This window comes from Pan paniscus, chromosome 5 (assembly GCF_029289425.2).
Source record: "Pan paniscus chromosome 5, NHGRI_mPanPan1-v2.0_pri, whole genome shotgun sequence".
In the NCBI taxonomy this organism is placed as follows: domain Eukaryota; kingdom Metazoa; phylum Chordata; class Mammalia; order Primates; family Hominidae; genus Pan; species Pan paniscus.
Genome location: NC_073254.2, coordinates 121,926,385 through 121,948,937, shown reverse-complemented (window position 1 = coordinate 121,948,937; position 22,553 = coordinate 121,926,385). Strand labels below are relative to the sequence as shown.

General features: G+C 30.1%; 1 protein-coding gene across 10 annotated transcripts in view; it reads right to left on the bottom strand.

Annotated features, from left to right (window-relative positions):
* Positions 1–22,553, bottom strand: part of GRIK2 (glutamate ionotropic receptor kainate type subunit 2) — a 1,183,164-nt gene that overhangs the window by 160,231 nt on the left and 1,000,380 nt on the right. For all 10 annotated transcript variants that reach the window (XM_034962599.3, XM_063605422.1, XM_063605420.1 and 7 more), the window contains one exon: positions 22,330–22,553. In XM_034962599.3, the coding sequence (XP_034818490.1) occupies positions 22,330–22,553 (224 nt within the window). The remainder of the gene's footprint in view (positions 1–22,329) is intronic.

Below are 22,553 nucleotides of genomic sequence, written 5' to 3'. Positions count from 1 at the left end.
CCCAACAAAAAATATAATTGATAGTTGTCTTGATACAAAAGATTATATAGTCTTGTCTATAGTGCTGACTTCTCTCTCTCGGTCTGTGTGTGTGTGTGTGTGTGTGTGTGTGTGTGTGTGTGTGTGTGTGTGTGTGTGTGTTGCCCCTGGTAATCACTAAAGCTTCTTTCTAGAATTGATAACCCACAAGTTTATTATCTTTTGGAAAATAAATCCTTACTTATTATCTATTCACTCACAAGGGTAGACATTACAAGGGTAATTACTTAATCAGGACAGGATTTTGTAAAACCTTTATAATAATAATGCAATTAAAGCTCATGATTTTCAACTTACATACTTAAATTATGTGTGTGTATTATTGTGTAATAAGACGAGTCACTTCACCTCACTTTTCCTCCCTGAAAAATGATCATATTAGACCAAATGTTCTCAAGTTATTTTTACTCTTTGAATGTTGTTTTACGTAGAAAACAAACAACGTTTTGTGAGAACTTTGGATGGGACCATTATTTGAATAGTATTAAAGGCAAATTTTTGAGAATAGGGGCTTCCAGTAAGTTAAGATTCAATATGAGGTAAAGGAACGGCAATGTTAAAATAGTTGATTAAAAATAAATCAAAGTGTTACAAATAATGATTACCTTTAAGTTTAAAGGCTGTCTAGGATAATCTTTAAGTCAGCATCTCCCAAAATAAAACATTCTGAACCAGTAGCAGATACAATAAAGCTACCCAAATACATTTACAAGAGTGGATACATATTTTCCTGAATTTTATAAAACTATATATAATAATATTCTTGATTCAGTAAAAATCAAGAATCTATTGATGAAATATAATACCAATTTGGTCTGATCATTTGACCGATTCATGTAATGAGGCAAATGGTCTTGTAATTGTGACAGGCACCTCATATTGCTGGGGAGGCTACAGTTAAAATTCTTGGCTATAGCCCCAACTTCCTGATTGGCATTCATTATTCCTTCTTTCTTCCTCTCTTTACATGCTTACCCATCTCAAACTAGCTCTGACTTTTCCAGATGTAGTTTATGCTCTCCTTACCAGCTCATTTCTCCCTTGTTTACTGTATCCCCAACAGAAGATAAAACAGCCTTACATTTATATGGTAGAAATAAGAAAGCAATAATACAAATGCAGTGTTCGTTTGGCTGCCTCTCTTTAAGGGGCCACTATACATATATGTGAAGTAAATCCACTGAAGGGTAAAACAAAAATTATCTTAAAGATACTTGAAAAATTATTTATCTTAAAGATACTTGAAAAATTATTAGCCAATGCTTGTGTATGTGTGCGTGTGTGTGTGTGTGTGTGTGTGGTGTATGTTGGTATTATTTTACTGTGACCCCCTTTAGTTATAGTCACCTAATTCTTTTCCTGTAATTTCTCTGGCATTCTGTAGCTCTCTAATGATCTTCTTTGTTTCAATTTCAAGATAAATGGTAAGATCTACTATTTAAAAGGCAGATCTATTATTTTATTTGTATAAAATAAAAAACAGAGAATACACCTGAAAGTCATATGATTCAGATGTACAACATGCTCAAATATACAATATGATTAGATCTATGTTCTTTCCTTATAAATACGTACTATATATTTACCAATGAAAAACCTCACAAAATTACACATTGCTAACACTTGATTTGAACTGATGACATTCATATTTAACTATTTGGCTTCTATCTCCTTTCACTTTAAGAATGGAAGAATATATTTTTTCTTATGTTATTACTTATGGCCAAAGCAAACATTAGAGAGTATAATAATAGTAAATTAGTAACAATTGACTCAAATTTAAAATCAAGTTTTAAAAACCAAACAAAATCCCCCAGTCACGTGGGCCATATTGCTAGATAGTCATAAAAATGACTGTTTAATTATAATATTTTAACTGGCAGATAATAGTTTTTAGTGCAAAAACTGACTAAACTGTTTAGCATATACAGCATGTTTATGCATTTGATTATAAGCAGACATTCTATTTTTAATGTAGAAACATATACCACTGCCAATATTTATTAAATGTTTCTCTCTGATTCTTTATAAAGATATTTAAAATAATTTAAGTGATTCTGTTTAATACTCAAATTCTATAACTACATATACTAAGATTTTTAATAATACATTATTTTTAAAACAATTACTAAATAAGAGATTTTATACATTACAACACTTCTATCAGTTTATCTGTTCTCAAAACTCATAACATTTCTGATTTTATCAGATTTTTATTTCTGATAGTGCTGCATTATATTATTTTACATAATTAAAATTTTTTATTCTCTACATGTAGATGTTAAAAATTGCATTATTTCTTAATGCCTTTGAGAATTGTTTATGAATTCTGGTTAATGAGAATTAATCTATATATATCTATTCATTGTGTTCTGTATTATACAATGCATATATATCTGTATGTGTGTATATGTACACAGATATACAGACACACACTTACACACATACACACATCATTATTTTTTTCAAAAAGGCAATGAACATATTTTATACATTTCCCAAGGATGCTTTTTTCTTCTTCATTTTTTATTCATTTGAAGAGCTTTACTTATCCAAAGCCAATAAAACAGGAAATGTGCTCACGAAAGAAGGCCAAGAAGTCCATCTGTGACTACTCATTTCTTTGAGCTATCAGTTATTTAATTTCTCAAAATATTTTTTCATCTCAAGCTTGACTATCTACTTCACTAAACAAATAGAACTGTTCCAACTTCTTATAGCAGTAGATACTTTTTTCCCTAAATCCCAAATGATCATTTAAAAAAAAAAAAAAAAAAAAAAAACCCTATCTTCCTTCAGCATCCAAAAATTTTTTACTCACTCTGAAACCCTCATTGCAGGCATTTAAATTCTTCCTTCCTGTTCCTATTTATAGAGATTTATAGGACATTATAACAATAATCATGTTTATATATTTTTTTCTTATTTGGTGTACTTCAGTAAAATCTGTCCAAATACTTACCATCAAAATCTCTTTTATACTGATTATGAGGTCAATTATTTTTATTAATAATATTTTATCCCTGTGTAACAGCTGGTAGTACCTTAATAAAAGTTACAGAATAACCTTTGTGTTTTTTACTTTGAAGTTTGGTTTTACTAATAATTTCAAACACTGTTTAAAATTATTTTTTTGAAGAGAATCCTTTAATTTCTATACTAGTTGAGAGCCCTATTTCCAGTCCTCTTGTACCTTTGACTGTGTGACCTCTAGTATGTCTTTCAACCACTCAGTGCCTCAGTTATCTTATGTATAAAACAAGGGAGGGGCATAAAAACACCTTTTCATTCCAAAAGAATTTTATGATGTTCTCAATATGATTGATATTTCATTTGCCTTAGTTTGTCTGAATGTGCTTTCTATGAACATTATATCTCCATTTTTATCCTTCCTATCTTATCTGTCTTTTCATAGAAATATTTTTACTTGAATGTATGCACTCATTTGTTAAACATATTACACTTTGCAAATTTATTAATTGAAAGACAGCAAGTTTAATAAATTAGCCTACATTATTTTATATAATTATTTACTATTTCTTGTAAGTTCTAATATCTATTTACTCTCTTTCTCTTCCCTGGATCTTTTTTATGGTAACATTAACTTATAGGTCCTAAAATTTTTATATAAATATAGCATTATAGGTAAATATATTTATCTGTAATGTGCTAAAAAGAGATAATAATCAAGGAATAGGTAAATTGACTACAACAAAAATCTTTCCTCCTTCAAGTTAGCTTAGATATAAACATTCATATATTATCTAAGCTGCATGAAGGATAATAAGGAAAAAGTTCAATAAATACTAGTATGTAAAAATATTAGGCTGGTGCAAAAGTAATTGTGGTTTTTGCCATTAATTTTAATGTACTTTTGGCAAAACCGTAATTATTTTTGCACCAACTTAATAGCTGCACATAATAAAACGACTCAACAATTTCTTATTAAATCTAGTCTAGCTTCAAATTTTTATTTATATTTTAAAACAACCAAATACAATATAATAAATAAAATTGTCTTCTAAATTTAATCTTTACTAAATGACAGCTCGGACAGAATGATGTAGGACTGAAAAAACAGTGGCCAAATCATGCTGAAAATCTCCTGTCAGTAACTACTGAAACAGTAGGAAGAGAAAGAAAGGGGAAATTCGGAAATGTGCTCTTCATTCTTACAGAAAATGAAGGAGGAGGAGGAAGATAAAAGGGGAGAGGAGGAAGAAAATTCCAAAGACCCTGAAAAACAGTGAGTGAATGCACACAGATTAGCGTCTACTTAATGTCTTAAAGGATAAATGAGGAAATAAGTGAAAAACTAAAATGTAGCATATTGCTACACACTACATAGCTGATAGAACTCTAAAGTTTATGCCGTAGTCATATTTTATGGATTGAAACCATTTTAAGATCTTCTAAAAGAAGAAAGAAAAAAAGATAAAAAAGAATAACCTAATACCTAAAGTAACATTGAATATTATGAAGAAACAGATTCTTCTTAAAAACCGCAAAACCCAATGTTAGCTACGAGTGTTAAAGTCCTGCATGCTCAAGACTTAAACTTTGAACTTTACTTACAGTTGTGAAAGTAAAGTTCTGTCACTGGGTGGCTAAATGTTGCTTTCGTACTGTGGTGCACTGCAGGCGGTCACCAATCTGGCTCCAGTTCTATGATTAAATATGGATTCTTGTTAGGTCACCTTATTTCTTTAAGTTTCAGCTTCTTCATTCAAGCATGAGGTTCCAATAATGATATGCTCAGCTTTTTTTTTTTTTTTAATCAGACAGGGGCCTAGAACTCCATAGGTTTATCTGAAATGCTGTATGCACTTTCATCGTTTTTAATCACATAATTAAGTTTCCCTAAATGTCTTAAAGCATTCAGATGATGTTTATAAACTATTCTTGTTATTCCACCAACCTAATTTGGTCTATTTAAAAGTTTTGCAAGAACTTAAGACTTTGTATTAGAAAATAAAACACCTATGTCCCAATGTCTTATTTAAATGTTATATATCTAATATATATTCCTTAACATGTTGTACAGTTGATACACTTCTTTATACCTCTGCTTTGAAAATATCATATCCAGAAGATTTTCAGAATTATATTCAGCAGTTTCATTAGCTTTATACTGCAAATCTCTGAGAAACTGTTAGCAAAATCTTTACGATTGTAGTCATTTTACCATGTTATTCAAAATGCTTCCTGCCTTTGTACAAAGTTCACAACTGTGCAACAAGTGATAAGTTTGTAAAATAACATATGAGGAAAAATAGCAATCAACAATTTGTTGTTCTTTGCTGTGCTACCACACTCTAGTGCGGACCAGTATTTATGAGGTCAAGTAAATCAAATCTCAGGTAGACAACAGGTGGTTAATAGAGGCAGAAACTACAAATAAAATTGCTACTTGTTGTACTCTGGTGTATTGTTTTTAGATACATTATAGACAAATATACCATTAGGATTACATCCTCTGCAGGCAATTCTCAACACTGAAATGCCATCCATTCTTATTAACTACTTCTTGAGCCTGCTTTTTATGCCTTTTACAGTGCTATCTTCAGGTGGACTAATTGAATAGCATCTGGTGCCTTCCCATGTACATTTGTCCTTTCCCAATAATAAATTTTAAATCCCTCCACTTAGACAGAACATGCATTACATTTGCATTTCTCCACACTTCTTAGTGAGAGCATGCTCAAAAATTTGGGAGTAAATGGTTTTGAGTCTCTGGAGTTTACAGTCTTTATCCCAAGGTTTAAACACACACACACACACACACACACACACACACACACACACACAGTTCTTGTTTTATAGTTATGATTCAAGAAAGTTTAATAATCTGCAGGAAATTCTTTCACACAAAAGTCCTTCAAATTGCCTGGGTCAAAAATGAAAAGAGAAATTGCTAATTGTCTCTAGACAGGCAATTTTAATATCACTACAGTCAAGTTTTCAATATTCTAGGCTCACATAGGAGCGGAATTCACTAGTTATTTTCTAGCTTTTTGTACTATGGTACATGTATTCCAAAAGAAGTAGAACATTAATCATTAATTTCTCTCAATGAGTGAAATTTTTGAAACAATATTTTGTATATGATTTATTATAAAATAAAATATCTAAATGCACTTTAATATTTGAGTTAAGAAAATCAAACTATTTTTAGTTGCTGTATTAAACTACAGCATATTTTCTTTAGTTGCTCTAGTAAAAACTACTTTTATTATCCAGAATATTTATTCATAAAGTCATCATTTCCTCATGTAGTACTATTCCATTTAATCAAACAATAAATAAAAATTCCATTTTTTATTTCTGAAAGAGTAGGTATAGTGACTGGCAGGTTATTCCAAATATATACATATTAGAAATTATGAATGAGAGAGACATTAAAAAATAAATTTTGCACACTGATTTATATGCTAATACTCATTGATAAATTGATGCATGGATGAATACAAATAGGTAGGTAGATGATTGATAGATGTAGTAGTAATAATTTTTAGGTGGTGAAAAGATCACTAAATAAAAAAACAAGTGCATTAATGTTTAGGATGGAATATGAATTTATATAATCTCAATCTAGCTATAAATTATGATAATCAGTTTAATGTTTTGGATGCATGCTGTTTTGTGTGTTATGATCACAAACTAAATAAATAATATAACTTTACTAACTTTAAGAAACAAACAACACTTGGTCAAATTTGAGAAAGAATAACTGCTATTTATGAAGCTTTTATCTAACGACATACTTTATTTGGAGTAAGCTAAAACTAAGCTATAACACTTCCCATTAACTATAAATGAAATTGTATAAAAGGATTCAGAAAGCTGCAAATGAAAGATTAAAATGAGTGAATGCCTTGTAGGATGGAGCATATAATCCTTTGATAATTGCATTCATTTTAAGATGAGCCATTCAAAATTGCTACCTGTCCAACCTACACAAGATGAGCAAACTAGAAACATGAAGATAAAAATTGCTAGTTGTCTCTAAACAGACCATTTTAATATCACTACAGTCAAGTTTTAGACACTCTAGACTCACATATGAACTGAATTCACTACTTCTCTTTTAGCTTTTTGTACTATATTCTTGTATTCCAAAAGTAGAACATTAATAATTGTCATTTCTTGTCTAACATGTAAATGAGATTTAAAATACAATGACCTCCTTTCAGTTCTGCTTGTACAGTGTTTGTCATAAGCTAGACTAATAAGACTCTAACAAAAAGATTATAACCGTAAAAAATGTATAGTTTCACAACTGTGGATGAAATTAAAATCTACATAATTAATCCACGTTGAGTACTGATCATTTATAAAGATAGATAACTAATTTCATTCTTGCAATAAACACAAAATAAATTATCAACTGTTTTCTAACATACTTTCTCCTTTACCACAGAAGGTAATAATACTAACAAAATTGGAATTTACATTAATCATATGCTTGCTTCCAAATTATGATTTGACAATATTAAAAAAGGGAATTTGTTTGCTAGGTTGTGAGGATTTTTCCCAACTTTCTAATGATTTCATAAATTTTTCTGCATTTAGAAAATGTATTCTTAAGTATCCAATGATTATCTTTTTGATTAATAACAAAACTTGAATTTCTGACCAAGTTCACTAATAAATAATAACAGGTTGTCCTAAGACCAGCCATTTTTTTAAAAAATTAAATGTCTTAAATTTTATAACTAAATGTAAATTTACACATTTATTGTATGTACTTTCTTAAAAGAAGATATTAAAAATTGAAGCAATGATGTTGTTTCAGTAATTTTTTAAAAAACTTCAAATTGTTATCTATACACAAGTTCTATGAAGTCATAAACTTTCACTTAAATAGATGTGACACGATCTTATGCTTCCATGTACATCAGCAAAATGAGCACTGATAATTCCATTAGGAATCAGGAGACTAGATTCTTAGTCTTGTTACAAGTGATTTAATCAATTTAGAATGTGTACGATGAAGATAAAAAGTTGAAGTGAACTTATATGTTAAAGCAATGCTTCACATCTTTGATTCAGAAAGTTAACTAATAGAGAACATAAAATTAGAGATAATAGATTAACAGAGAAAAAAAAAAGGCCCCATGGCTAAGTGTTGGGGCAATGCTAGTTCAACAAACCTAATCAGATTTCTTTATTGCAAGAATTTTCAGAGCCTTTAATTTGTTAATAGTGAATTCCTAAAAGAAAACTCTACTACATAGTTCTCCTGACCTTATTTGATCATAGAGATATTTTCCCCTAGAAACAGCTTAGTGTCTGATGATTTGTAAAAGCTCTCCTAAAATATGCTATGATGCATTTATATTATATGGGCATTATGAAGGGTATCAATTTACCAACTATTATTTTTTTTTTTTGCTCCAACTTCTTCATGGCTATAGAGAAGTTGGGAAAAACATTGATGTATTTGAATATCCCACATCAAAATAAATCAGAGTTATTTTCTACAACATTAAAAATTTACATTTTGGTAGCATCACTTAAAATATTAGAGTAATGATTCATGTTTCTTACACAAAACTAGTTCGGCAAATTTGAATTTCAACAATATAAGCCAGAACCAGAAAGAAAGTATAACAGAAATCTAAGACATGAAATACTAGCACTTACTATTCATATGTCATTTACATTTCATTAACTTGTTTTAAAGAAAATGTGGTTTAAAATAACAAACAAGAAGGGAGCAGTTATACTGCTTAGAGACAGGCATTCTGACAACTGATGACAATGAAGGAAAAAGAAAATTTCAGAAATGAGCACTTGAAATAAAAATTTTGAGAGAATTGCATGAATGATGAATCATTACTTCACAATTCAATAAATCTCTATGGGCAGCCACTGCCAATAACATACCCAATAATATCACTTTTCTAACAAAAGAAATGAAGTGGCAGTAAGCTCAGATAAAAGAAAGCCATTTCTGCAGCCTCTCTTGCAGCTAGGGCGATCTAAGCAAAATAATTCTAGTTAATAAGATATACAGAGAGGAAGCATCTCCTTTCTGAATAAAAAGGTGAAGACTTTTGCAGGTTGCTCTTTCTCTTTTCTCCCTTCTTCCCAGCCTGGGATACAGATAAAATGCCTGGCCTTTCAATGGATATCTTGTAACTATGAGGATAAAAGTCTCTAAGAATGATGTAGCAGGTAGATAGAGGTGTCAGGTTCCTTGATAACACCTTTCAGCTGCTGTTTCAATTTTGTCTAATTTGAGACTATGAACACAATCATCCCCTATTAATTCAAACAACATGGTGAAGTTTCCTATTACCTGCGAGGGAACCTATTTCTTCTAATACAGGCCCTGAAGCTATTACTGAACTTTCAGGTAAAAATAATTGATGTTTATAATATTGCAACTAAATTATCTTAAAGAGTTTTATTCCTTTAAGAACTTTTGGTTAAAAATTATAAGCAGGAAAGAATATGTTGTAGTTAAAAAAATTTCCATGTAAATAGTTAAATTTTTGTAATTTAGTATTGAAAACTCAATAATTAAGAAAACATTAATATTCACAATGACTCATTCCCTGAAAACATCATATAGCTAAAGTCTTCCTGGTATAATTTCTCTTGTCCATAGATATGTTCATATACAGTTAACTCAAAAATGTTATGCTAATTGTTTAGGTATAAACTTATTTAAATGAGCAAAAGGATAAACTGACATTTACTTTAAGTTTAGAATTGCTTCCGAGGTTGTAATTATCTTAATAACAACCTAATTTTTTACTTTTGCTTTCAAGGCTCTACGACCTTGTCATTATCTTCCACATATCCTTCTTCATACATTGTGTATATTTGTATGTCAATACATTCCACCCGAACTACCTGCTATTAACTTTTACAGCTTACTGTTTTTCCCTTCTCTTGAACATATTACATATTAGTGGTATCCTAGGGCCTGCTCATTCTGGCTTGCAATAACTAATTTTGCATCTCTTTTCCCAAATCTGTATTCGGTGACCATCCCATTGGTAGTTTGATATTTGTTATTGTGGGAATATTTAAACTATGAAAATTGGCAAATGCTACAAAGGAAAGCCCTTTTCACTGCCATAGCCAATTATTAAACTATCATCACATCACTGAACAATAAATATCATTTATATTAAATTTTTAAGCCAATTTTAGAGATGATTCATGAATTGCTCTTGACATTATTTAATTGGTAGTGTTAGTACCAGAAAGTTACCAGATGTACATGGTGAAGTAGAAGGATTTTTGTACCTAACATTGTAATAATATGCTATTAAATGTATTATTTAGTAGATCCAAATGAATTTGAAAGGCTTAGTGAAATGATAACAATGATCAGTTCTACTGATTTGTAATATGTTAGTGATAACAAATTTAAATCGTGGTCAATTTTTTAAAATACATAATCTTAATGAAAAATAAATATGATTTAGTCTTAAATGGATAACTAAAAACAATAGAATAATCAACTTTAGAATTTATGACTTCTAACTTCCACTTAAAATTTATATTTGTTATAGGAAATTAACTTCATCAATAAGCTGATTACAGATCCTTATGACTTATTCTTATTACTTAAAGTTATAATGGTATACTGTATTTTAGTTTATTTAATGTAGCCAAGATTATTCCTTATTGTTATGAGATTATTATTTTATGAGATTGTTATGGGATTACAAATTATTATTATAATCATCTATTGATCATTTTATAATAAGATTTCTGAAGAAAAGTCATAATATTGTTTGCCATGAATTCAGGCAATGTTACAAATGTCAAAGTAAAATAAAAACTATAATTATACATTCAAAACTGGAGTCTATTTTTTAATATACAATGGCTATCATGTAGTTCCATTCACTGGCTATCAATATACATTTTTTTTCTAAAACACCCAATTGTCCAATCAAATTAAGAGTGGCTTTAAATTGAGAATAGTAAGGAAAATGGCTCACATATAATATTACATAAAAAAACATAGGTTTGTCTTGTAAAAAATTATTTCTTACCAATATAGCTATTTATTTGCAAATAAAATACCAAACTTAAAAAGTAGTTATTTTAAAAGAACTATGAGAGTGATTTACATTTGAATTAATCACAGGTCAAAAGCAAATGTTTAGCTTGCAGTAAAAACTTGCTAAGGATTTTAATAGCAGTAAATCCAGAATTAAAAGACTTCAGGCAGACTGTCCTCAGATAAGTCAGAAGGTCAAGAGATTTCTAATAATAAAAAATAAAACTATGCTTTTTTTAAGAAAAAAAAAAACAAGGACACTCAGTAAGTAAATGATGTTATCAACAAGGACTTGAAGCTAGCATTGGAAAAGATAAAATCATCTGGCCATTTAAATTGAATTAAGTAATATGCAATTATCTGGATGACACAAAAATAGCCACAGCTACCATCAAGATATAAGGCACGTAAAGTTTTCTTTTTTGCAGGAAATTTTACCTATAAAAATAATTTTTATAACATCTTTCACAAAGCTGAATGACTTGTGGGTTTTCTATATCCCCACTAAATAAATTGGAAATGTCTTTTGAAAATATAGACACTCTATTGTATCAAACAAATCAATAAAATATTTAAAAATTATATATATGCATTCTATACACAGTTTACTACCTAAAACAACTGAAATATGTTTGGAAATCATGTATTAATTTTGTTTTCAACTAAAATATCAAAATAAATATATATTTTGTTGTTGTTGTTGTTGCCCAGGCTGGAGTGCAATGGCGCGATCTCGGCTCACGATCTCGGCTCACCGCTACCTCTGCCTCCCAGGTTCAAGCGATTCTCCTGCCTCAGCCTCCCTAGTAGCTGGGATTACAGGCATGTGCCACCACGCCCGGCTAATTTTATATTTTTAGTGGAGACGGGGTTTCTCTATGTTGGTCAGGCTGGTCTTGAACTCCTGACCTCAGGTGATCTGCCCACCTCGGCCTCCCAAAGTGCTGGGATTACAAGCGTGAGCCACGGCGCCTGGCTCCAAAATAAATATGTTTAAATTCTTAGGTGGATGATTTAAAACATTATTTTTAATATCTTCCTAAATATTGAAGCTCTAATTGAAAATTGAAGTAGTAATATCAACATTTTAAAATAAATACACATTTCTCTAAGTATGAATCTTATTTTTGCATGTCCATCTACAAGCAAAATTTTCTCTATTTTTAATGTTTCTTATTTTGTAAAATCACTAGATTATTACCAGTTTCCAAAACATATCTTCAGTCTAGTGAATTGCTGAACTTATACTGAAATACACCTCCCAGCACCCCCCATTACCAAGAATAGTAAGGGAAGCAGGGAAACACTTACCTAATTTTATTATGTTAAAATAATATTCAGGTGCATATTCTGAACCAACTTAGATGACAGTTGTAGCCCTATTCTGTTTATAACTTTATCATGCCAGTAACATTCAAAACCTACAATTTCACCTTTGCTTCAAATATTAAGTTTATCCATTTAATAGGAAAATTTACTGCAAATGCGTTCATCTCATTTTATCATCTCAGGTGTAGTCAGAAGCCCATGAGAAAGCGAAATGTTAAAAGTAATTAATTTAGGATTTAACATCTCTCATAAAGAATAGCAGGAAACTATGTTATATCCAGGCGGGGAAAGAGGAAAATCATCCTTTATATAAGTTAGAAGGTATGAAAACTGAAAGTCTGTTTCAATCAATGCTCATTAAATAAAATAGAAAAAATAACTATAGGCTTGAAATGCAAATACATATAATAACTTCATTAATATGGTTTTCTGTCATTAGGAATGAAAGGTGAATTTCTGGGCTTCCAAACAAAATTTCAAAAATGAGTATAAAATCAACAAGTTTCTTAGAGAGATAACTTTATATTTTCATAGTCAGCTTTATTACGCAAGAGCTAACTAGAAAAACTATACATATTAAAAGTTAATAGAATAGTTTGCATTGTCATTGTTTTACTAATTATATTTATATACGAAATAGATCAACCAAGATATTTCTATCCAAAGATATTGAAATTCCCATTACTATTTAGGAGAGCCACGATATTTTTTCTTAAAAAAAAAAACAAAAACAACAAAAAGAAACCTCTCTCTTTCTATATATGTATACCCAACAGGATTGATATGAAAACAGTTTAACTTGAATGATGTAATTATGTAATGGAATGTAAAAAATTATAGCAATTAAGGTGTTGTGACATGCTCTAATGAATGAAGTTACACTGGTTGATGACACTATATCTCCTACTCATTAATTATTTGGATAGAGTGCATAATTTTACTTAGTATAAAGAAAGGTGTGATTTATCACTAAAATTTTGTCTGTACATTATTATTTAACATTGATATTTCTCTCATATCCATGAATTATGAAAAAATCAAAACAATACTAATACCACTTGAGTCTTCAGAAAAACTCACAATGTTGTTTTATTCTTTTAATACACGTAGCTAATAATTTTCAGGGAAAAAGTGTTAGCATTTCCAGAGACTAGCTTTATAACATGTAGCTAATAATTTTCAGGGAAAAAGTGTTAGCATTTCCAGAGACTAGCTTTATAAAGCAAATCTACACATTTGGTTGCTAATGTCTCCTGTCTAGGTGCCCAGTTGATTGGAAAGTTTTCAAGCTTTCTTATTTGCAATCTAAAGAAAAAGACATACTTCTTAAGTACAGCTAACTAAGGATTTTTTTTTCAAGGAATTATCTGTTACTGTAAAACCGTATACTACTAACATGTAGTAAAAATATTTAATAGAGCATACTTTAAATAAAAAAAACTGCCAAGTTTCTAAATTTGGGGAAGAAAAACTAGAAGGTAAAGTTAACATGATAGGCAAAACAAATCAAGTGATACAAATGCTTTTCTGAATATGTTTTCCATTTTCTTCTAAATTTATTTTTTCTTTAGTGTCACATTCTTCTTCATAATAAGTTAAAATTAAAAAGTGTTACAATAACAGCATTAAACAAAAAGAAAACCTCTCTAATCTCATTTGTGGTGAGGGTGAGGGGCTGGGGGCTGCTATATATGTATTTATTCCTTAAATCTTATCATAAAAACACACAGTTACTAATTTTAAAAAAGGTAATAAATGAATCTCTTTATAGTTCTCAAATATAATCTGGCTACTGTTGACATGCAATACGTATTAGTTTCCTTCTTTTTTCTCTCAATTGTCCCTCACCTGACCCACCACTCTGGTACAAGACTGCATAGACAACCATCCATTTGAAAGGACTCTTACCCCAAATAATTTACAGCAAAAGGGCAGCTTTATCCAAGTAAAATTGTAACTAATTTAAGTGTCATGTTTGGCATTAAAGAAAAAAAATACTGACCTATTTTTCTACATTTCTCAAGACAATTGCCTTTTTATGAGCACAGTACTCTTAATCATTAAGACATACAGAATGAAAGAAAAATACCTAGTAAACAATTCTTTATTTCTTCATTATCTTTATGTCACTGGCTTCCTGCACAGACTGCACTTTTTAAAGGTATATGTTCATATAAAAGATGTCGCCTGTCTTTACCAGACATTGTGGATTAAAATATTTCATTTAAAAAAATTGAAATTTTTTAAAGCCACTGATTTTGCTGGAATAGTTGTTTCAGATTGAGAAGACCTTTCTTAGGTTGACTGAGAAAGCTTCCAAAAGACCAAGGGCACCATTTTTCCAGTGGCTATGGAAAACAGAAGTGAAATTTTGTTTTGAGAATTACCACAGACAGACCAGCCTGGAGAGGTGTATTCTTACAAGCAATTCACAGTATTCTGCCGCTATGAAAAAATGTTGCTATCTAGAAACAACAAAACATAAAAGAAAAAGTGTATCACTTGGTAAAAAATGATTGTTTTTCCTTATCCTGTTGGTTCTTAAAAGACACCTCAAAAAAATATTTATTCTGGTCCAAAAAAAGGAAGGAAAAAGAAAAAAAGAATAAAGTGGAAGATAAACCAGTATTATTCTTGTCCTTTTAGCTTCTCAGCTTGAATTAGCTAGTGAGAAATGTATAAAAGACACAGTGGTAACTGCCAAAGAACCCACTACACTCCATTGTCCAAATCTTAAAAAAAATTTTTTATACGTGTGCTGCTCTTATCAGATGTGTGTGCATGTGTGTGTGTCTGTGTGTGTATGTGTGTGTGGGTTAAATACAATGACATGTTCCATAAAGAATTGATTAAGAACAGAGGTGCCATTTTTTGGTAGCAAATATAAGAATTTAATAAGCGTTGTACTTCAAGTTTTAGCACTCTGAGTTTCTTCATATCACCCCATAAACTGTAACTTATTATAATTAATTTTGTGATTTACTGAGCTAGACATTATGAAACTTCTAAATGGAAACAAATCATCACAGATGACCATAGTTCTCAGAAGTTCATTGGCCAAGATATTTTTCCAGTGGAAACACTTAAAATGACTAGAAAGAGGAAGTCTTTTTGCTTCCAGGAGTCTTTCCATTCAATTCTGGTGATGGAGGCAAAGAAGGATACAGAGGCCAATAATTTATCCATAGAATTTGAAAAATAAAGATGGGCTATCAAATTTCTGCTCTTGCGTTTATACTTAATTTTGGCCTAACAATAAATTATATTTATGTGAAAAAAATAATTTGTAGATTGATGTAGATACTTCTAAAAAATAAATAAGCATGTTTATCCTTAAAAAATGCCAACTAGCATTTGATTACAGAAAATTACAGAAAAAGCACATTAATTTTAAATTGCCTTTGTCTTACTCAATTTTTTCTCAAATCTTTAACGCCTGTAAATGTCTGCCATAATTTAAAAATTGAGAGGTGGAAAATATGTTTGATTTCTCCTCCTCTGAAGATTAAATTATCTTCTTTGTCCTACATGGATACTTTCAGTCAAGAGCTCTATTGCCTCAATTACCTCAATACCATATTTATCACAACTGAAAAGAAGTCATTGATTCAACTTAGTTTCAATTGGTTTGGTTCTACTAAAGACACAAACTAAGAATTTTTTCTGGGTTGGTGACACCACATATACTTGCAACCATAAACATCGCTGGAACCACTAAAATAAAGAGGTACATTATAACAAAAAATAATAATTTTAAAAATATTATTTAGTGCAGAAGTAGCCTCATCTACTATGGAAATATTTTAATCCACAGTTTGAAAATATATCTAATTTTCATCAATGTTTACTTTTAGGTCCATAATTTAGATAAATATTTGTCAATATTTAATCAATTTTAGCAATCACTTTCATATGTGACAGGCATATTAGCAGAACAGCACGTATTTAAAACTAAATTTTCAGTAAATTTTAGGAAAATTGCTAAGTGTGAAGAATAATAACAAATAGGCTTTTCTGCAATTTATTTAAGTAAAAAATAGGACATTAAAAATAAAATATATCTAAAGTTATGTTATGGAAAGTTAAAATTGAAATAGTTTTTTTTTGGTAAAAAGCTGGCAAGTTGGCGGCAAAGACAAACAACAAAATTGGCATTTCATTTTAATGTGACAACAGTCGTTTTGACAGCGGATTAGTTTAACACTGAACATCCCACCAAAACAGTTATCTATTTTTAAGTGCATAATAATTCAATGTTGCCCTTCACCGTACATTAAATGTCACCCATCACTGTGACAAAAATATGAAAGCTATTGCACGCTAGTCCATAGCTGAGATCAAAGCTGTTAATGTAAGCACTTTGGATATGGTTTTCTAAAGTCAGTTCAACCATCAAACAGTTAAGCCAAAATATAAAGTTAAGACAGTGTCGTTGGTCACTGTAAATAATAAACCATTGAGTAGATTCTGGGGAGTCCATGCCCTGCTGCCTAACCCACTAACATAACAGAAAATATTCTAATACTCTAAAAATAATTAAAGGCAATTATATACAGAAATGCACAAAAAATTCCTATATTCTTTTAACTTAGAAAAACGTTATGCATGTAACACATTGAATATTCTTTGATTTACTCTTCTAGCTAAGAAGTCCAGGTTACTTAATACTGTTTGCCTTCCTTTACACTTTCTCCTCTATTTGACCCTAATCATTTGTTCATTTAAATAGCCTAATGCATTTTTATGTAATAGTACTCATATTGCAAAATTTGGTATAGTAATTTATTCTCCAAAGTTTATTTGTATTTGTAAATGCCAATTTCAAAATAAGATATGCACTATTAAAGACTTAGTGAATAATTATTAAGGTTACATCAATCCTGTTGGAGGGATATGTGTGTACCATTATTCCTTTCTTTTAGGTTTGGTCTTCAGTTATTCATCTCTGTACATCAAACTGCTAAGAACCCTAGACCAATAATGAATTTCAGAACAGGTCAATTTTCTTGGAGATATATATGGTTAAGAGGAAAAAAAAATCTAACATATATGGGAATTTTAATTGAGTCATTTTATAAACATTTTCTATTATATCAATAGTAGCTTTAGTTTAATAAAATAAATATTTGAAGCAAGGTGAAAAATATATTTTATTATTAATGTAAGGGGTGGGTGCCCTAACCAGACTTTTTATATGACTAACTGCCATCTCTATAATCATATGCCCAGGTGAAAGAAAAGAGAAAGAAAAAGGAGGGGAAAACATTTAGGGGAAAATCTGAGTAAGCATGAACCCATCCCGGACAAGATTTCTTCCTAATTCTCTGTCAGCAAAGTGCTACCATTAGAATTTTGGGATAAGGTCATTCTATGTCTAGAAAGCACTATCCCAGGCTAATCCTTACTCTTAATTAACATTCAGAGCTAATTCAGATAAGCATGCTGATTATGTCATTATGCTATAAATAATAATACAACTGCTTACAGGAGATCATAAAATATAAAACTATATGGAGACAAAAACTAACACCATACATCTCCTTCTTAATATTGGTTAAATTTATTTAAAACATTTATTAAGTATTCGTAGATATTTTTTCTTAACATGTGAGTGAGGGGAAATTTTTAAAAGGCATTGACAAAATAATCTACTTTTAAATCCAATTTTAAAAACATAAATTCTAACATTATTAGATCTTAATTTGTAATAAAATTAATATTATTAATATGATAGTAGAGCAGATATTCAATAAGCTTCTAATCTAGTAGCCTAATGACAACGTAACAATCTTCCTCATATTTCCTTTCTAGTTGTATGTTTCTCTCCAGCAAAATATATATTACAAGATATTTTTTAGAAAAGCATATTTAAAATACATGGCATTCTTACAGAATTTAAGATGATTTAAGTATTATTATAAATTTATTCAAGGGTAATAGATATATATTGCCAGATATATGCACTGATTGTGAGTTATTAGTGAAAATAACATATTCAGTTGGGTTCATTCTGGGATTCAAGCATTTGGCACAACTCTTAGTACTTACGGGTAGCCAATAGATATTGTTGAATAAATAAGTGAATAAATGAGAAATAAATGTTTAATATTTTATGGGATATAATTAGTGCTTACTAGAGGCTCAACAAATATTTGACTAATTGAGTGAGCAGTTGATAGAATAATTAAACAAAAGAGAAAACAAAACCAATCAAAGGTGTGGTTTGGTAGCTAAGAAGATATAGCAGGTTAATTGTAATAATAATAACAGAAACGACATCAGATAATGACCAAAACAAAAGTAAAATTAATAATGTTGAGAAATTTTGACAATATTTAAATCACTCATTATAATTTAGTTTTGAGATAAAGCGTTTTTATTCCTAAGTATTACATAATTCCCTAACAGTTAATATTATGTAGATTCCAATAATTAATAAATATGAAATCTGTTATTAAAGTGGTAGTTATTTTATGCCTTTGTTTCTGTGACCTTCAATGAAAATAAAATACATACTTAAGAATTTTTTGAAACATGATCTTTCTTTTATCTATAATTGTTATGGAGACAAAGAATATACTTAAAATACCTTATTAATTATGATATCAACAATTATGTCAATGAGTATATCAGTGACCTCTATATGACATAAGACATAATTTTTTCGATAGGTAAGATAAAAATGCTAAAGGAAGCATTAAAATAAATGTATTTTAAATTCTAACAGATAGTGATTCCATTTAAATTACAAAGGCAATTACATTATACAGTTTAAACTTGAACATTTTATTTGCCTTTGCACGTCACAAACTTCTTTTATAGTAAAAGTTCAATACTATGTCAGAGTATATTTTAATTAAACAAATTCATTTGATTTTGGATGTTCAGAATTTAAAATTTAAATTGACCACATTCAGACTTTGCTTTTAATCTGATTTTTCAGTTTTATTTTTTCAAATTTAGAAATATTTTAAACAAGATTATTTTAAGATTGAAAATTGAACAAAATATTCTGAGAAAATCCAGAAAATATTTATCCTTGTGTTATTACTTTACCAAGAATCTCTAATATTATATATTGCTTAATACAGTTTGTCTACCATTATTACTTAATGCAATATCTATTAATTCCCCCATAAATGATGATTTAAACTTATTTTTTATGAGGCAATTTGTTTTGAAATTGTGGAATAAGAAGCTGAAATAGTATCATTTTCCTATCTGTTCACTTAAAAACTATGACAAAATATAACAGTAACATTTCAAAATATAAAAGCAGTAGCAGTAAAAAAAAAATGGTACATTAGCTGACTTTATGTTCTCAATTTACTTGAATTTCTTTCATGTAAAATCAGTACAGATTACCATAATTATACAGATGCTGTCTATGATGGTTTATCAAGTGAGTTACAGAAATATTTTGAAAAGTTAGATAAGTGCATATCCATCCATATGCCTCTATTTGCAAATGTATTTTTTTAAGCTAGAAAGGAAACCAGATGTTTCAGTATTTGCTTTGAATCTAACTTCAAAAGCCATGGGCTTGGAAAATTAGGAATAACTAAATTTCCTAATACAAATTTGAAGTAACCCACAACTCTGTGTTTAAGACCTCCAGAAAAGTACTGTTAGACCTAATTCAGCTTGACTAATGCCCACACAGTTGCCTTGAAGTTGTCTCATGACACTTTCCTCTAGGCTTTATTTCTATCCTCCTGGGAAATTTGTTAACTTAAGAAAAAACAAGGGTACATGCAAACATTAAGGAAGACTTTTTGTATATTTTGGAGTATTTATTTTTCTGTTTGACCTGTGGGCTGGCTGAAGAGTTTTCTAGGCACTGAATTGCTTAATCTGAAACTCTTGCACTTATTTCTCTGAACATAGAGTGGCTGTGTCTGTCACTATAAGAAAGATGCAGTTGGTCCAAAGATGACAAAAAATGTGAAGGCTGTTTTATTTTCACAGAAGGTAGAAAAAGCTGGAGCTAAAATTTTAGGACCTTCATACTTCAAATTCTCATTACTGTGGGGAGAACCCCAAAAGTCACATAAAATTTTAATAGGCTCTACTGTACAGCTTCAAATGCTATATGGCAATATGCTTCCAATACATAGTTTTAGGCAAATGCAAATAATAATAATCTGAAGAACACAATTCTTAATACCTAACTAATTAGGTAAAAATAATGCATTTGTAAAATAATTACATATAAATATGTAAAAAATTATCTGTGTGCAAATATATAAAAATATAATCCACCTTTTTATTTATTTATTTATTCTTTTTTAGATGGAGTCCTGCTATATCTCCCAGGCTGGAGTGCAGTGGCACAATCTTGGCTTACTGCAACCTCCACCTCCCAGGTTCAAGCGATTCTCCTGCCTCAGCCTCCCAAGTCTCTGGGACTACAGGTGCACACCACCATGCCCAGTTAATTTTTGTATTTTTAGTAAAGACGGGGTTTCACCATTTTGGCCAGGATGTTCTCAATCTCCTGACTTTGTGATCCGCCCGCCTCAGCCTCCCAAAGTGCTGGGATTACAGGCATGAGCAACCACACCTGGCCAATATTATGCTACTTCTAATTGATTTTAGTCATTTTTTAACTGAATGAACTAAAGATTTTTATGGCTAGAAAAAAAAATACATTACTTCATTGGAAAAAAAATAAGTTTAATTCCTTATTGAAAAATGAGTTCGATTATTTACAAATACCCTTACTGATAAATTTATCAAAAGAATCCATGTAACGTAATTGAAAAGGCACTGCATATTTAATTTTGTTTATACAGCACAAAACATATATATATATATATATGTACACTTTATAGGTATTTTTATCTCCATGAAAAATTATGTGTAGAATTCTAATTGATTTTTAATTCAGTTATCTTTTTGATATTTAAAAAAACATAAAAATTCAAAGAATATAATGAATATGTGGCTTAACTCCATGTCAATAGAGTCATGAGTCCTGAGGCACAATACTAATCTTCTTAATTAAAGCAAAAGTTAAATTAAATCATATTGACACAATCTATCAGTTGAAAGTTTGATAGTGAGGTAGGCATAAATAAACATGATTATAAATTTACACCTCCGAGAGTAAAATAGAGTAATACCATCAACATAGACTGATCTGTATCACAGATTTTAAAGGCCACTATTAAAATATAAAATTTATATATCTTTCATTTAGGCATTTTTTCTTAATTTTTATTATTTATAGAGATAGGGTCTCCCTATGTCGACCAGGCTGGTCTCAAACCCCTGACCTCAAGGCAATCCTCCCATCTTGGGCTCCCAAAGTGTTTGGATTATAGGCATGAGCCACCTTGCCAGCTTGGCATTTTATCTTCTGATCCTATGACTTGAAACATACCCTACATGTCAATGACAATAAGGTACTTTTGGTAATGACATTTATTCTGTGAAAAAACAAGAAAAAAACCACAAATATTACTTAGAATACTAAGGTAGTCCTTTTATAGTTAGAATGTTTATTATAAATGTCTTGGTTCCTTAAAAAAGGCCTCCTTTTAAATTTTAGTACTTTGGTTTTTCTTATAACTGAATTATTAACTCAAGTTAGTAAAACATGTTATTTTAGTTTTGGTTCGTCAGAAATCTTCAAAGTGAGGCAATGATTCATTTATCATATTGATTTAAAAAGCTTTTATATTCTGGTTAAGAAAACAGTAATCCCTATAACACTTATAGCTTACTGACACAACCAGCATGCTCTCTGCCCACAAAGACAGGACAGTACATTTTAATAAATGAATGTGATTCTTAAAATTTCATTATTTCTCAGCACCCCATGGAAAATAAAGAACAGAAAAAGTAAAATTGATTGTGACTTTTGACAATTATTAGTTAGATAAAGGAGGTAACAATTGCCAAAAAAATCACAAAAGTGAGCATGTTACCTGGCTATGACAAAGAGCACACAACTGACACCCAAGTAAGCCAGCAGAATATACATCCAGATATCAGGGGAGAGAGGATTCAGGAAGGAGAAGACGCCTGGGTTTGTACCATTGGGCTTGCGGTACAAAATACTTATTCCAAGTGTCATAAAGGGCTTGGAAAAGTCGATGACCTTCTCTCGAACATAGGTAATAGCCAGTGGAGCAACTGCAAGGTCAGCTTT